Source organism: Hemiscyllium ocellatum, chromosome 3, assembly GCF_020745735.1.
Source record: "Hemiscyllium ocellatum isolate sHemOce1 chromosome 3, sHemOce1.pat.X.cur, whole genome shotgun sequence".
In the NCBI taxonomy this organism is placed as follows: Eukaryota; Metazoa; Chordata; class Chondrichthyes; order Orectolobiformes; family Hemiscylliidae; genus Hemiscyllium; species Hemiscyllium ocellatum.
In genome coordinates this window covers 103,855,962-103,873,897 of record NC_083403.1, presented here as the reverse complement: position 1 = coordinate 103,873,897, position 17,936 = coordinate 103,855,962, and the positions used below count along the sequence as shown (strand labels likewise).

General features: G+C 41.0%; 1 protein-coding gene across 2 annotated transcripts in view; it reads left to right on the top strand.

Annotated features, from left to right (window-relative positions):
• The window catches only part of heatr5b (HEAT repeat containing 5B), a 124,328-nt gene that overhangs the window by 81,710 nt on the left and 24,682 nt on the right, over nt 1–17,936 (top strand). For both annotated transcript variants that reach the window (XM_060852486.1, XM_060852487.1), the window contains 7 exons: nt 680–824; nt 3,959–4,138; nt 9,434–9,685; nt 10,592–10,773; nt 12,836–12,904; nt 15,112–15,291; nt 16,267–16,501. In XM_060852486.1, the coding sequence (XP_060708469.1) occupies nt 680–824; nt 3,959–4,138; nt 9,434–9,685; nt 10,592–10,773; nt 12,836–12,904; nt 15,112–15,291; nt 16,267–16,501 (1,243 nt within the window). The remainder of the gene's footprint in view (nt 1–679; nt 825–3,958; nt 4,139–9,433; nt 9,686–10,591; nt 10,774–12,835; nt 12,905–15,111; nt 15,292–16,266; nt 16,502–17,936) is intronic.

Genomic DNA, 17,936 nt, shown 5'->3' with positions numbered 1-17,936 from the left:
TTGGTGGTGGAAGCAGCTGACTCTCGGCAATGTCCTGTGTCTCGGACAGAATTCTTGTAAACAGCATCCCTTTATGTCAGGTGCAATGTTGGATATGACAGTGACTTCATTGTCTGACTTTGTACAACAGTAATTTCATGGAGTATTTGTAGTGAATAGATTAAATACATACTCTGGACAGCTAGACAAACACATTATGAAAGGGTTTGATAGGGTAAACATAGAGAAAATGTTTTTAATTAGGGTGCAATAAATATACAGTAAATATAGGTTAGTCACAAGGAATTGAAGAGAAGCCTACTGACACAGAATGGTGAGAATATGGAACCTCGTACCATGTGAAGTAATTGTCATGAATAACGTTTAAGGGGAAGCTAGTTAAACAAATTAGGGAAAAAGAAAGAAAAATATATGCTTAAAGTGAGATGAAGCAGAGTGGGAGGGGGCTTGTCTGTAGAAGAATACCGATGCAGACCAGTTGGGCTGAAAGGCTTGTTTCAATGCTATCAATGTTACGTAACAGCAAATGATATGTTATTTAACATAGACGATTGAATGCTCAGAGCGCAGGTCTACATTTATTCCAATTATTATGAATGCTCACAGTCCCTTCAGCCTCAATGGGTTTGTAGCAAAGTCAGAATTTAACAGCTAACATCAGATACTTTACCTGCTGCAGGTCCACCTTTGCAGCTCTCACCTGCTATTGCGCAGAGCAGCAGTCGCCTGTCTCCGTCAGCTCGCTCAAAGAGAGGCAGCTGAGGTCTGTGCCTATGCAATGACTCTCACTCGGAGTGCTGGAAACAAAGAAAGCAGTGGCATTGGTGAGTAATTAATTATAGAGTCGGGGTGGAATAGAGACACCTCTGTACTTAGCTCAGTGTGGAGACATAATTTGACAATCGCTATTGCTGAGCGCATTAGACATGTGCTTGTGTGCTGTTCACCTGGCCTCTGTTCAAATAAAATAAAAAGACAACAGATAGTAACATACCAAATCGTGATAAGAGTTGACATGATTGGGTCATTTGTCCATCAGTCACACCTGAAGATCTCATCAGCCTGAGTTAACATTTCAAGTTTGTGATTATCTGGTTCTGATGCAAGATTGGTGACGTGGAACATGAACTCGCTTTCTGTCTCCACAAATGCTCCTGAATTTTTTGTTTCTCTTTTAGATATTTATCATCTACAAAATTTGCCTTTTGTGTTCTACCAGAGAGTCTATTGACATCTCTGTCAACTAGTAAATTGAAGGTAGTCAGAACCTATGGCACAGTCATATCAAATAAACTATTTACTCAACAAATAGTCTATTTAAACAGTTCACTACAGCAAACAATCTAGAATCTATTTCACAAACATAGAATTGTATCAATGCAAAGATATATGTAGGCCCTTTGGGCTTACACAGGCTTTCCAAATGAGCAGTTCACCCAGTGCCGCACTCCCACCTTCTCAATGTTGCATGTTGAGCCTTTTCAGACTTGTCCAACTTCATTCGAAAGTTTCTGTTGAATCTGCCTCCACCACACTGTCATGCAGCACATTACAGTCTTTAATGACTTGCTGCATGTCAGAGTTATTCCTCATGTTGCTTCTCCTATTTATACCACTACTTCAAATCTTTGCCCTCTTATTTCTGATCCTGTCATGAGTGGAAACAATTTCTCCATATCTACCATGTCTCTGTCCTTATGATTTTGAATACCTCAATCAAATCTCTTCTGAGCTGTATTTTCTCTATGGAAAGCAATCCAGACTTCTCCAATTTATCTTCATAACCAACATTCCTGATCTCTGAAACTATCCTCATGAATCTTTTCTGCACTTTCTCCAATGCCTTCACATCTTTCCTAAAATGCAGCTGTCTGTTGAGCCCAGAGTGTTATAAAAATTTAACATGCCTTCCTTGCTTTTGTGCACTCTGTTCCTATTAATAAAACGTAGGATACTGTTTGCTTTCTAATCATGCTCTCAACCAACAAACTTCAGCACTTTGTGCTCTTGTCTACCCAGTTCTCTCTGCTTCTGTACCCCTACAGAATTGTGCCCTTTATTTTGCTCTGTTCTTCAGACCAACTGAATCTCTTCACATTCCACATCATTTGCACAAAAAGGAAATGTCTCTGCTCCAGTGATCCAGCTTCCATTGTACCAGTCTGTGAATCCTAAAGTTATACATTCCCCTTTCCAATCAGGATTCCACCACCACCATCCCCTGCCCCAACCCATCCGCCACAAACAAAACATAGATGCCTTGGAAAAGCTTCGTTGAAGGTGGTTAGTCAGTGATATTTAAATAGGAGATGAAAAACCCTGGGGCATTTTCCATCTCTTGCAATGCTGCCATACTGAAGGAAGCCATTTGTTCTTTTTTGCCTGTGCTGGCTCTTTGAAAGAGTTATCCGATTAATCCCATTCCCCTGCTCCTTTATACAAGCTTTTCCTTTTCAAATATTTATTCTCCTCCCTTTGATAGTTAGTTTTCAATATCCTGTTAAACAGTACCTTCAGTTAGTGTCATTGCGTCATTGAGATGTACAGCACGGGAACAGACCCTTCGGTCCAACCCGTCCATGCCGACCAGATGTACCAACCCAATCTAGTCCCACCTGCCAGGACCCGGCCCATATCCCTCGAAACCCTTCCCATTCATATACCCATCCAGATGCCTTTTAAAACTTGCAATTATACCAGCCTCCATCACTTCCTCTGGCAGCTCACTCCATACACATACCACTCTCTGTGTGAAAAGGTTGCCCCTTAGGTCTCTTTTATATCTTTCCTGTCTCCCCTAAACCTATGTCCTCTAGATCTGGACTGCCCCACCCCAGGGAAAAGACTTTGTCTATTTATCCTATCCATGCCCCTCATGACTTTATAAACCTCTACATGGTCACCCCTCAGCCTCCAATGCTCCAGGGAAAACATCCCTAGCCTATTCAACCACTCCCTATAATTCAAACGTCCAACCCTGGCAACATCCTTATAAGTCTTTTCTGAACTCTTTCAGGTTTCACAACATCTTTCTGATAGGAAGGAGACCAGAATTGCATCCAATATTCCAACAGTGGCCTAATCACTGTCCTGTACAGCTGCACATGACCTCCCAACTCCTGTACTCAATACTCTGACCAAAAAAGGAAAGCATACCAAATGCCGCCCTCACTATCCTTTCTACCTGCGACTCCACTTTCAAGGAGTTATGAACTTGCATTCCAAGGTCCCTTTGTTCAGCAACACTCCCTAGGACCTTACCATTAAGTGTATATGTCCTGCTAAGATTTGTTTTCCCAAAATGCGGCACCTCTCATTTATCTAACTTAAACTCCATCTGCCACTTCTCAGGTAATTTTTGCTCTCCACCACACCTCCAATTTTGATGTCATCTGCAAACTTACTAACCAAATCTCTTATGCTCACATCCAAATCATTTATATATATGATGAAAAGTAGAGGATCCAGAACCAATCCTTGTGGCACTCCACTGGTCACAGGCCTCCAGTCTGAAAAACAACCCTCCACCACCACCCTCTGTCTTCTACCTTTGAGCTAGTTCTGTATCCAAATGGCTAGTTCTCCCTGTATTCCCCGTTCTCCCAGAAGTAGCAGCATTCTTTGCAAAAACAAAAATCTCTAAGTCTCACTCCTGGTTCTTTTACCAGCTTTCTTACATCTTTGTTCACTGGTGACTGCTGGAAACAGTTCCTCCCACGCAACTCTGGTCAAAATCTTTCTGTAATTTTGAACGCCCGTATTAAAATTCTGTGTGCGACTATGTCATAACTTATTTTTATTGCCTGAAATGTTTTTGAGATGCATAAGATATTCCTGCACTGGTGTCTATCACCAGTTTCTAACTAAGACATCTGAAGTATTCTGAGAAACAGGTTTGACTGGAATTTCAATATTTGTGGCAGTGAAGCGATTAAAATCTGCACAATTTCCACATCAGATGTGAATATCACAGAGACTGGCCTTGAAGGAGTGTTGTTTGGAATGCTGGATCGTGAGACTGACCGCAAGCTGTGCGCTGACATTCATGACACTTTGGGCCACATGCTTTCATCGTTGGCAGTGCAAAAACTTTCACACTGGCTAAAGCTGTGCAAAGATGTCCTGGCTGCATCAACTGGTAAGAAATCAAATCAGTACGCTGCTTGAATGTGTCCTGGTTAGTGGCTTGTGTTTTCAGACCTGCTGTTTCTCTACTTCCGCAACACAAGGCTGTCATGTTTACACATTGTGAGTCTGATATTTGAGAACATTAGAAAAGGTGGAGACTATTTCTACTTTGAAGCTGGTTCTGTTCAGTAGATCCTGGCTGATGTTATGATTCCAGCTGATGTTATTGCTGGACAAGTCAGATAACAATTTAGTTTGATAGAGGTGCACGGAAAATTATGGAAAAAGTTTAAAGGATGGTAAGGCTCAGCAGAGGGTTATTCCAGTTTACAGAACAAAGAAGAAAACAGAACATGAAGAAACTTAGGCACACAGCAGATAAGGAGACAACTATGAACAGGAGAGCAATCAACACATCACTAAGGGTGTTGGACACTTTCATGCACACCGTATATGAAATGAAGTAAATGAGCTTGCAGCACAGATTGAAATTGGCAGGTACGGTGTTGTGGGTGTCACAGAGACTTGGCTGTAAGAGGATCAATGTTGGGGACTAAATATCCAAGGATATGTGTCCTATTGAAAGGGCAGGCAGAGGGGGTGGGATACCTTGTAAGAAATGAAAATAATTCAATAGCAAGAAGTGATATAAAATCTGAAGGCGTAGAATCTGTAAGCTGAGAGTTGCAGAGCTGCAAAGGCAAAAGGGCCCTGATGGAAGTTGTATACATACTTTCTAGCAGTAGTCAGGATGTTGGAAAGAAAATTATTCAGGAACTGGAAAAGCTATGTAAGAAAGGCAATTTATTAGGGAGTTTAAGGTGAAGGAACCCCAAGGAGGCAGTGACCATAATACAATAAAATTCACCCTGCAGATGAGAGGGATTAGATGAAATCAGATGTAACAGTATTACAATTGAGTAAAGGTAACTACAAAGACATCCAGGAGGAGCTGGTCATAGAGTCATAGAGCCGTACAGCATGGAAACAGACCCTTCGGTCCAACTTGTCCATGCCGACCAGATATCCCAACCCAGTCTAGTCCCACCTGCCACTCCCGGTCCATATCCCTCCAAACTCTTCCTGTTCATATCCATCCGGATGCCTTTCAAATGTTGCAATCATACCAGCCTCCACCACTTCCTCTGGCAGCACATTCCATACACATAACACGCTCTGCATGAAAATCTTGCACCTTAAGTCTCTTTTATATCTTTCCCCTCTCACCACCCTAAACCCATGCCCTCTAGTTCTGGACTTCCCCACCCCGGGAAAGAGACTTTGTCTATTTATCCTACCCATGCCCCTTATGATTTTGTAAACCCTGATCAGATCACCCCTCGCCCTGATTCTCCAAAGAAAACAGCCCCAGCCTATTCAACCTCTCCCTATAGCTCAAATCCTCCAACCCTGGCAACATCCTTGTAAATCTTTTCTGATCACTTTCAAATTTCACAACATCCTTCCAATAAGAAGGAGACCAGAATTGCACACAGTATTCCAAAAGTGGCCTAATCAATGTCCTATACAGCCGCAACATGACCTCGTAACTCCCGTACTTAATATTCTAACCAATAAAGGAAAGCATATCAAATGCCTTCTTCACTATCCTGTTTACCTGCAACTTTCCTTTCAAGGAGCTATGAACCTGCACTCCAAGGTCTCTTTGTTCAGCAACATTCCCAGGATCTTACCATGAAGTGTATAAATCCTGCTAAGAATTTGCTTTCCCAGAATGCAGCACCTTGCATTTATCTAAACTCCATCTGCCACTTCTCAACCCATTGGCCCATCTGATCAAAATCCTGTTGTAATCTGAGGTAACCTTCTTCGCTGTCCACTACACCTCCAATTTTGGTGTCATCTACAAACTTACTAACTATACCTCTTAAACTCACATTCAATTCATTTATATAAATGACTAAAAGTAGTGGACCCAGCACTGATCCTTGTGGCACTCTACTGGTCACAGGCCTCCAGTCTGAAAAACAACCCTCCACCACCACCACCCTCTGTCTTCTACCTTTGAGCCAGTTCTGTATCCAAATGGCTAGTTCTCCCTGTATTCCGTGAGATCTAACCTTGCAAACCAGTCTCCTATGGGGAACCTTGTCAAACACCTTACTGAAGTCCACATAGATCACATCCACCGCTCTGCCATCATCAATCCTCTTTGTTACTTCAGAAAACTCAATCAGGTTTGTGAGACATGATTTCCCACGCACAAAGCCATGTTGACTATCCCTAATCAGTCCTTACCTTTCCAAATACAATTACGTCCTGTTCCTCAGGATTCCCTCTGACAACTTGCGCACCACCGAGGTCAGCTCACTGGCTTGTCCTTACCACCCTTCTTAAACCAAAGTTGATTTGAAGGAGAGCGAAGCAGGGAAGATGATGAAAGAGCAATGGCAGGAGTATCTGGGGTAATTCAGGAGGTATAGCAAAAATTCGTCCCAAGGAAGAAGAAACAATCTAAGGAGAAGACAGGGAGACAGTGAAGTCTCCAGATGTTGGAGATCAGAGTTGAGAGTGTGTTGCTGGAAAATCACAGCATGTCAGGCAGCATCTGAGGAGCAGCAAAATCAACATTTTGGGCCAGTGCCCTTCATCAGGAATGAGGCTGGGAACCTCGGGGGTTAAGAGATAAATGGGAGGGGTGTGGGGCTAGGGAGAAGGAGAAGACAAGGAAACTGTGGCTGCCAAGGGACGTCAGGCACAGCATAAAAGCAAAAGGCAAAGCATATAATGTGGTGAAGGTTAGTGGGAAGCCTTTAAAAACCAGCCAAGGATAACTTAAAAATGCGATATTGAGGGAGATGATAAATTATGAGGGTTAGCTAGACAGTAATGTAAAAGAAGCTTTCAAGAGTTTATTTGGACATATAAAAGGTAAGAGAGAGGCAACAGTGGACATTGGACTGCTGGAAAAAGAGGCTAGAAGTGAGGAACAAAGAAATAGTGAAGCAACTGAATGGGTGCTTTGTATCAGTCTTCACGGTGGAAGACACCAGGCAGCATGCAGTCAGGAGCAGAGGTGTGTGTAGTGACCATCACTAAGGAAAAGATGCTGGGGAAGCTGAAAGGTCTAAAGGTGGATAACTTGCTTGGACCAGATAGACTGTACCCATCGAGATTTGAACAAGATAGCTGAGGAGATTGTGGAGGTACTGATTGTCTTTCAGGAATCACTGGAGTCAGGGAGGTTCCCAGAGGACTGGAAAATGGCCAATGCAATACCCCGTTTAAGAGGGGAGGCAGAAGACAGGAAATTATAGATGCGTTAGCATGACCTCTGCTGTTGGTAAGAGTTTAGAGACTCCATTATTAAGGATGAGAGTGCTGAGTACTTGGAAATGCCTGGTAAAATAGGGCAGACTTAGCACAGTTTTGACAAGAGGTCAGGCCTGACAAATCTATATAATTCTTTGAGCAGGGAATGAGTAAGTTAGACAAAGAACTAGTGGATGTGATCTGTTTGGATTTCCAGAAGGCCTTTGAAAAGGTGCCTCACAGACAGCTGTTGAGTAAGAGATGAGCCCATGGTGTTAGGGGCAAGGTACCAGCATGAATAGAGGATAGACTGGCAGAAGGCAGAGTGCAGAGATAAAGGGGTCTGTTTTGGGATGGTAGCTGGTGACTAGTGGAGTTCCATAAGGGTCAGTTTTGATACCATTCACACTGTACGTTAACAATCTGTACGAAGGAACTGAGGCCATTGTTGTTAGGTTTGCAGATGACATAAAGATAGGTGGAGGAACAGGTAGTGTTGAGAAAGTGGAGAGGCTGAGGAGGACTTGGATAGGCTAGAAAAGTAGGCAAATAAATGGCAGATGGAACACAATGTGGGAATGTGTGAGGTTATGCAGTTTGCTTGAAGGAGTAGAGTTTTAGACTGCTATGTAAACAGGGAAAGGCTTCTGAAATCTGAAGCAGAAAGGGACTTGTGTCCTAGTTCAGATTCTCTTAAAATTGACATGAGGCTCAATTAATAGTTAGGAAGGCAAATGAAATATTAGCATTCATTTCAAGAGTGGTTAGAATACAAGAGCATAGATGTACTACTGAGGCTGTATAAGGCTGGTCAGATTGCATTTGGAATATTGTGAGCAGTTTTGGGCCCAATATATAAGAAAGGAATTGCTGATGTTGGAGGTGGACCAGAGGAGGTTTACAGGAATGGTTTCAGGGATTAAGGGCTTGTCATATGTGGAGTGATTGAGGACTCTCAGTCTGTACCCAATGGAGTTTCGTAGAATGATGGAATTACAGAATACTGAGAGGCCTGGATAATGTGTAAGTGGAGAAGATATTTCTTCTGACATAAGAGCATGACCTCAGACTGAAGGACAACCCTTTAGAACTTAGATGAAGAGAAATTTCTTCAGCCAAAAGATGAGTCTGTGTTAGTCATTGCTGCAGAAGGCTGTGGAGGCCAACTCATTGAGTGTGTTAAAGACAAAGATAGGTTCTTGATTCATGGGGATCAAGGTTTACAGAGAGAAGGAAGGAGAATGGAGTTGAGAAACATATTGGCCATGATTGAATAATCATGCAGACTCAATGGGTCACATAGCCTTATTATGTGTCTCATGGAAAATTAAACTCACAAAACTGCAGGTTGGGTTTTGACAAGAAAGCAGTTTATTATGCAAAGCAAAAAAGAAACAGAATAACCAATAGAAAAGCCAAACTATTTATACATAACACGAGTTTAAAGATTTCAAAGCACACAGTAAAATACAATCCCATCAAATCCCCTCTCTACCACATCTGCAGGGCTTAACTGTAGCTTCAATTTCCAGTCTCAAGAATATTATGTCACAATTCAAAACTATCTCCCTTGTTCGGAAGCAACTTATCATCCAGATTCAGCCAAGACTTCTGCAAATCTGAACCCAAAAGGTTTCTTCAAGCTGTGGATATCTTGGATTTCAGGGAAGTGTTAAACCCATGCCCAGCAACCAGTATGTATAAAGAAAGACACTGCAAATGGCAATATGATAATGTCCAGATTATGTATCTCAATAAATGTTGGCCAAATTGCTGGAAAGAACATTACTTCTCTTCAGAATAATGCTATGATGTGTTTTATATTCTCTTGAAAGGGCAGATGGGACCTCAAATTTAAAATCTCATCTGAAAGATTGTGAATGTGTGTGTGGCACTGGACTGCCAACCTGCATCTTGTGCTTGTTGGAGTGAGGTATATAAATCCTCCATGTTCTGAGGCAGGCTAGAGTAAAAGAACATTTTGTTTTTAAAAGCGCCATAATCTGATTTAGGATTTTTTTTGGCTTCACAGATGCGAGTGCAGTAGATCCATTAGAAGCAATGAAGGATGAGGATGGAGAGAAAAAGGATGAGATGGATGATGACATTATGTTCACCAGCATAGGTGACGATGAGAAATCCAAGCCCTGTGTTGCCCCACGGTGGGCTACCCGTGTGTATGCCGCCGAGTGCCTGTGTCGTATCATCATGCTGTGCAAGAACACGGACGAGACACACTTCGATCTTGCCAAGGCTAGGGTCTTGAGACTGAAGAATCCCAAAAGTAGGTTGTGTGATTATGTTGTTCAGGAGTTGATGTGCATTCTCAGGAGAGCAAAGTCTCACTCACTTTGTGTGACTTACCAAGTCTGTGACAAATACTAATAATTCCATAAAGCTGTTGCATAAACTTTAAAGTGCTTGTGTTATAATAGTATTTAAGTAATAATGGTACCTATAGTATGGCAGTTCCTTTATAAACTTGCTTAAATTGCAGTGTTTCAGTTTTGATACCACTAGACTTGATTATTCCTGAGGTCTCCTAGGCGGCATCCATTTCTTAAACTTGAGCCTCTCCTGAACTCTGCCCTTACCCTAACTCCCTCCCAAGTACCATTCAATATCTTTCCCCCCCCCTCCCCCAACATATACAATGGCCTCCATTAGTTCCCTGTGATATCTCTTTTTTTAAATTTATCACTCTTGTGTAAATCCCTCCATCATCTCCACCCTTTATCTCTGTAACCTCCATCAAACAAACAACCCTCCATGGTCCCAGCACTACTTCATCTTTAGCTTCTTGTCCATTCCCAATTTTCATTGCTCCACAATAATTCACTGTGCCACCAGCATTTGTTTTATTTCTTTGTCCTCCTTTAATATCTTTCTACCTGCCTCTTTGACCAAGTTTTTGATTACATGCCCTTGTATCTCCTTAAGTAGCTCAGTGTTAAATTGTGATTGGTATTTTTGCTGTGAAGTTGTTTTACGATGGTAACAGTGTTGTCCAGGTGTAGCCTGATGTAGTATAAAATAAGCAGAACAAAAATTAAACTAAACTATTATCACCAACAGAACAAACAAGTTTAAAACAGCTCCGGTTTTTACAGGGATGAGGTGACTTCTGAGATTGTGCCTATGTTTCCCAGATTGCCAGTCTTTCACTGTCGTCTTTTTCACCATGGTATAGGTGAACTGTTGGTGTTGCATCTTTCTGACCTTATTCGCATGGCCTTCATGGCTGCCACTGACCACAGCAACCAGCTGAGAATGGCTGGCCTTCAGACACTTGAGGACATCATCAAGGAGTTTGCTTCTGTTCCAGAGCCCGAGTTTCCAGGTCACGTGATCTTGGAGCAATATCAGGCAAATGTAAGACAAGCACCATCAGTTAGTGCAAGCTACTAACATGAGAGTGCTTAATTTGTCTCAGTTATATTGTGCATTAACCAAATTAGTGAAGCAATTAACAGAAGAGGTGTTCACATGCACTTGCTCGCAACTTTTTGCCACCACCTTTTATAATAGACATTGCCTGTGTAAATTCATTGTACTTTAATTACAGCCCCTCATCATGGGAACTTCCCCATAATTACAGCCCCTCATCATGCCATACTTCCTTGGCAAGGAAGTATATTTGCAATTGTACCAGTTTACATGTTTTATAGATGTGCATGTGGGGCACTTAAAATGAAATATAAAAATAATATTTAAACTTCAAATGAGAAGTGAGTTATGTTTGTGTACTTAGTTCACATTGTCCACCCTCTTGCATGCCTTCTCTAAGAAGAAAAGTTTGGTTTTGATTCCCAGTGTGCCATAAAGTCTTACTGCTTTTCCATTGAGTGCAAGCACAATTTAAAGACTTAGAATTTATCCATCAATAAGCTCTCTGTTAACATGATTTGCAGCAGAAAACATAGTAATATTGGTCGTAGATTTTATAATGTGAAATGCAGCTTATTATTTTGGTCAGTGAGAGACAACAAGGCATCCATAACAATCTTCAGAAAGTGGTTGTTGCTATTTATAGGCGTAGATCTCTGACTTGGAGCCTGCCTGTTTGAGAGTATTTTGATATTGCAGTTCACAACTGACAACTTTCTGTCCATAATTGAACAACTCTGTGCAGTGCAAGAAATCAAGGTGAGGCTCAGACTAACTCTTGGGTAAAACTAGTAGTGAGTTATTCCTGGGGACAGTCCTCCTGCACCACCCCACAGTTATGTCAGATCTCCACTGCAGATTTATATTTGTGGGATGCAAAGTGAAATAATTTTAATTGCACACTGAGCTATGCAAGGATACATGTACTATCAATTCCAAAAGCTTGAACTAAAGCATGCCAAAGTTTTACCCATTTTATGGCCAGTGAAGTAGAATACAGAGGTCATGCATCGATAAGTTTATTTAAAATTTTAGTGAACCTATGCTGGAATACACTGCAGCTTCAGACTGTTCCAACATTATGTACAATGTTGAGTCAAAAGATAGGTTTTTAAAAATTTGTTCATGGGATTTGGGCTTTGCTGGCAGAGCTAAGATTTGTTCCCATCCATTGTTGTCCTTGAGAAGATGGTGGTGAGTTGCACTCTTGAACCGCTGCAGTCTGTTTGGTGTCGGTAGATTCACAATGCTATTAGGGTGGGAGTTCCAGCATTTTCATCCAGTGGCACTGAAGGAATGGCATTATATTTCCAAGTCAGAATGGGTGGCTGGGAGGGGAACATTCAAGTGATGGTGTTCCCATGTATCTGCTGTCCTTGTACTTCTAGATGAATGTGGTTGAGGGTTTGGAAGGTGCTATCTTTGGTTTACTGGGAAGCTGCCTGGTGTGAATAAATAAAAATATGAAGCACAATTTTGACAAATTGGGGCTGTTCTCAGTCTGGTGATTTGTTTAGCCTGAAGGTATGAGAGAGAGTAGATCATTAATGATCGAGGAATCTGAAGTGAAAGGGTGTAGCTATTAAGTGTTAATGTGTTAGGTCCCAACAACATTAATATTGGGAATGTACACGGAGCCATGTCCTCCCATTTGTTATTGTCAGTCACCATGCATGCCTGAATGGAGCAGGACTGTGTAAACATGTTGTGAGATCAATTACCTCTACCTACACTAAGGGAGATCCAGGTCAGAGGTGGGCGTACAACACTCTTGTGCTTTGACCGGCACCACACTGGGAGAGTAGGATTACTAAAATTACCAAACATCCTTTTGTGGTTAGCCCCATCATTACAAGTGAGAGTATGCTATGGATAAATTATCTGAAAATCCCCAGGCTGTTGTTTCTTGGATCCTATTTGTGGGTGAAGAACAAGGAGGACTATGTTGTTATGACTTGTGTTGTCATTCTGTGAGCAGGATTGCTTATGCTGTAGTAACGGTAACCTGAATTTTCATTATCTGTGAAGTATATTGATTTCAATTCAGGTTGGAGCAGCCTTGAGACCAGCTTTTTCCCAGGATACTCCATCCGACATTACTGCTAAAGCCTGTCAGGTAATTTATTAGTCACTTTGCAATTCTCAGTAAAGTATTTGATCATTAACACTTCACTGAATAAAAGTGTTTATTTTTGTTTCCATAAATCGTAAATTTCTGACAATACTCCTCACAATGACCCTCTAATTAAGAATGGCTTGCATTGCTATCATTTTCAGTACAAGGTCAGATTGTGAATGGGGAAAGACAATGGTCTAATGGTATAATTGTTAAACTATTAATTCCAAGACCCAGGTCATATTCTGGGGATCTGGTTTGAATTCTTCCATAGTAGATGTGAAATTTGAATAAAGAATCTAATAATGACCATGAAACAGTATTGATTATCGTAAAACCCAGCAGGGCTGGCCTACATGTGATTTCAGACCCACAGCGATGTGATTTGATTCTTAAATACCTTTGGGTAATTAGGAATGGCCCACTTCTCGTGAATAAAGATAAACATTTTAGGCCAAAGCAACCTTTGGTGATTCTCCTGAATCCCATTTGTTTACAAGCGTTTGTCTAACTCCCTGTTGAAGCCAATTGAAGATTTTAGTCCTATATTGTGTGTCAATAAATTGTTTCACCGTAAAATAAGCTTTACCTGCATTTCCCATTTCCTTCATTAATCACAGGAGGAGGCAGTGAACTCCTCAGACATATGATATTCAGAAATTCACTGATCTGTGTTGCAATCACATTTGCTTGCCTTTCCCACTTATCCAACAAAAGTCTGTCTCACTCTCAAATCTCCAGCATCCACATTTTTCTGGGGATTTTAGGGCTTCAGATTTCAGTTACTGTTTGAGCATTTTCTCAGTTTCAGTCCCGAACAGGGAACTAATTTTAAGATTGGTAAATTCAAAAAGTGGTGTCTCAATCAGAGAAAATAGTTTCATTGTATTAAGACTTAATTTTTATTATTTAAATAATGCAATGAGGTCATTTTTTAGCCTTCTGAACTTGACGGAATAGAGCCATGTCTAAGCAATCAATCCTATCTTTAACCCCGAAGCCCTGATATCCCAGATTCTGCAGTTGAGATGAGGGCCAACATGTCACACCCTTTTCATTACTACTGGTGGCACTGCACTGAATTTTCAGGATTTGTATATTGGACAAGCATCACTTTTTTCTTCCTCCACGTCTCCTAGTCTCCCGCCATTCAGAAAATATTCCTGTTTGTCCTTCACAAATTAAAGTTAGATAGCCTTATAGCTTCCTTATATTGAACTCTGTCTGCAGCAGTTTTGTCCACTCTGTAATTTCCTGCTACCATCTACACAACTAACTTCACAATGTCTGTCATAGAGTCCTCTGCAAACTAAATACCTAGCTTTGTATTCTTTTATCCAGGTTATTAGTGCACGTTGTGAGAAGCTAAAGCAGACGAGATGATACTGGGGAACTTGTCGCATCCCTCAAATCAATCCTCAATCTGGAAACATGACTCAATTTGCTTACATTTCTAATATGTCAAAAGAACAATTACTGGTATCCAATTTGACCAAAATAATCTGAATATTAAATGTTCATCTCTTCATCACTTTTATTATATCCCCTCTCCACTTTCTCTCTCCAAAGAAAATTTGCTCCCATGATATTAATGGAGGGATGAATACCACCTCCCAGACACATTACTTCCAACTTGTAAACTTGACAAATGTGGATAGTGTAAAACCATCTTCTGATTTTAAGAGGCCTCAGAGTAACAGTTGTAAAACTGCCATATTTTGGGTGATCAGTTTATCACCTGTGAATGCAGCAAAAGTTTGCTGTTAAAATCCTTCTCCTGATGTTTCAATCTCTCAGGCCCAGCCTCTCTCCTCCCTACCTCTTATAATCTCACCCAACCATTCTGAGTCTCTACACTTCTCTAATATTGGTCTTTGGCACTTTGCTAATTTTAATCACTGTATCTTGTGCAGCCATTCCCAAGGTCCTAAGCTCTGGGATTCCTTCCCTTAAGGTTTCTGCCTGCCTCCCCCCTCCTCCTCCAAGGCAGTTCTTAAAATGTATCTCTTTGATCATGTCTTTGGTCACCTCCCTAATATTTCCTTATGATTTTGTGTCAAATTTTGATTGATATTACTTCTGTGAAATGTCTCCAAATGTCAAAGGCACTATATAAATACAGTTTGTTATTTTTAAAAGTTGTTGATGTGTAAAATTGTCTTAACTAGTTTTATACTGGAATTAGCTTTTGTTATTACTTGATGCAGGTTTGCAGCGCTTGGATTGGAAGTGGAGTGGTTAGTGACCTAAATGATCTACGCCGAGTACACAATTTATTGGTATCCTCTTTAGACAAAGTGCAATCTGGAAAGGGCTCCCTGAGTCAACTGTACAGTGAGAGTGCTACCACGATGGAGAAGTTGGCTGTGCTTAAAGCTTGGGCAGAGGTAAGCTTGCAGGGGTGAGTGTAGAAAAGAAATCAAAACACTATAGTCAGCAGAAGAAATATCCAAGTGAAAACATTACTCCTTTCTGACCTGTCAATTGTTTATACTGAGCTGAGTCCCATGAGTACAGTACCTTGTCCATTTAGTTTCAGCAGTTAGTCATTTGATTGTGGAGTGCATGTCTGTCAAGGGGCAATCCTGCTGTGAACAGAAACTTGTTTTCCATTAAAAGTGAACACATAGCTACAAGGAGCTGGAGGACTAGCTGAATTTATTAAAAGGTACAACCTAATAATAGAATACATTTCTATCTTTCTAAACTTGTTTTGGAATTGTCTGTTCCCTTAACTGTGACTTCGGTACTTGAGCTTAAAACATACTGGAATGTTCACTGTAATGGCTGCTTAGCCCGTGAGTTTTGTTTCATTGATATTTATAATCCCTGTAACAATCAGATCTTTTACTGTGACAGTCTATCTCCTGGTAGCAGATAGCAATGACATTTATACTTCACATTAAAAATGGGTTGTTTTGACAGCTAAGTATTAATAAACTCACCTCTGCATCCAGATCAATCTTAGTGACAGTTTCTGTATTTCTTGTTGTAAAATCATCTTCGTAGTCTTCTAATCCCAGTAGAGTGGGAAGTTTGGGTTAGTGAATTGACAGGGTCAGTTGTTATCCTGACCCTGTCCTGTGCATTTAAAATGCAACTGCACACTGGGAACTTCATCTTAGGATGATATCAAGTATAATATGTAAGAAGCTCAACAGCAATCCAGGCAGCTACATATCTTTTTCCCCAATCCCAATGTTTTTAACTTTTAGACTTAACTTGGAAGAATAATTTCCCTTTTCTATGTGCTGAGTTCAAGAATTGTCATGTCAATTAAAATTGAATAAAAGAATTAGTAGTCTTAGAAACATCATTTTCTCCTTTTGACTTAGCCCAATGCTTGCCTACCATCTCTTCAGGTCTATGTTGTAGCCATGAAAACCAAGAAGGAAGCAGAAGCCAAGCCGGTGACAGCTATGAAGAATAAGGAAGAGGACAATGGTTTCGATGCCATGGATGAGCTCCCTCCAGACAGCTTGATTACATTGGTTGAGCCGGAGCTGCCTATTCTAAGTCGCCTCTGGCTTGCAGCACTGAAGGACTATGCCCTTTTAACTCTGCCACCTGAATTTGCCAGCCAGTTGCCATCTGATGGTGAGAAGTGTTGTGTTTTTACCTGAGCCCTGCTTTAGCTCTGTTAAGTTTTACACTGTTTTATTAACACCCTCCTTCAGATCTAGTTTTGCACATGCTATGGATTTTAGCCCATAATCAATGCTAATAAGTTCAAACAAGTCCATGGTCCTGCCTCTTCATTTTTCTATGACCATCCCCTTTAGAACTCTGAGATCTCCGTGCTCCTCCAATTTTTGGCTCCGATTTCTAATCGCTCCATGATTGCTGACTGTGTCTTTAGCAGCCAAAGGAGCAAGCTCTGAATCGCTCATCCTTTTCCTATCTTTACTGTTGACTGTTCCTTAAAAATATCCTTTCAAATATACCACTTTTCCTAACATTTTATTCTTTATCAGACCTTGTCAGATCTTGTCTGACAACACTTCAGCATCATGGCATGTTTTACTACATTAAAAATGCTACATAAATGCAGTTTTTTGTTCATTTTTCACATTTTGGTTGTAACAGGGCATTGTTTGGTTTCTCTGTTCAACGTACAGAGTCTACAGCCCAAACATTGATTCTCCTGCTCCTCGGATGCTGCCTGACCTGCTGTGTTTTTCCAGCACCACCCTTTTCGACTCTGACTCTCCAGCATCTGCAGTCCTCACTTTCTCATAGTACAGAGTCCACATTCTGCTGTTGCCCTATTATTGCCAGGCCCAGTTAATGCACAATGGCAAGTTGCCATGCAGCTACTGCAGTCTTGTGAACTTTGTATAGTTACATCATCTTATCAGTGAAACCTTGTCAATCAAAGGTTCCAGTTTTACCACATAATCTGTCCACCACTCTCTTGCTTGGCAACCACATTCGCTGAGATGGGGTTTTGCAGGACTTACTGGCAGCAAATTAAGTAACTGGTTTCCTTATCTCAAACTTAGAAACTTCTGCGGCGAACCATGTGTGGCTTCAAAAATATGTCCAGAATATAGATAAATGTGATTAAATGATAAGATTATTGAATCAAAGACAACACAAGCTTGTCACCTGCCAAGTGAAGTTAGAATGTTTTGGCCTTTTACTGTGTTTGTCAGCTCTCTGAATTAAAGGGCCAGATTTTATCAATGTACAAGTCATCCAATAACTTGTGGAATATGCAATATATCCTGTGATTGTGAATCACCACAAACCACTAAGTGTACTGCACCATTCCATCAACTTGAAGTCAGCATCTCGTCCTCACTTCCCCTATCAGTTTTATGAAATTGCCACATTTGCATCTTAATTATCCATTAATCTGGTCACAAAGTTAATTGAAAGCTTTTTATTGTGTGATACATTGATTGGCAGTCAGTGACATTTATCTGGCCCAGAAATTTAATAGGGACCTAAGGGGCAACTTTTTGGCGCAAAGGATGGCGTTTGTATAGCATGAGCTGCCAGAGGAAGTGGTGGAGGCTGGTACAGTTAC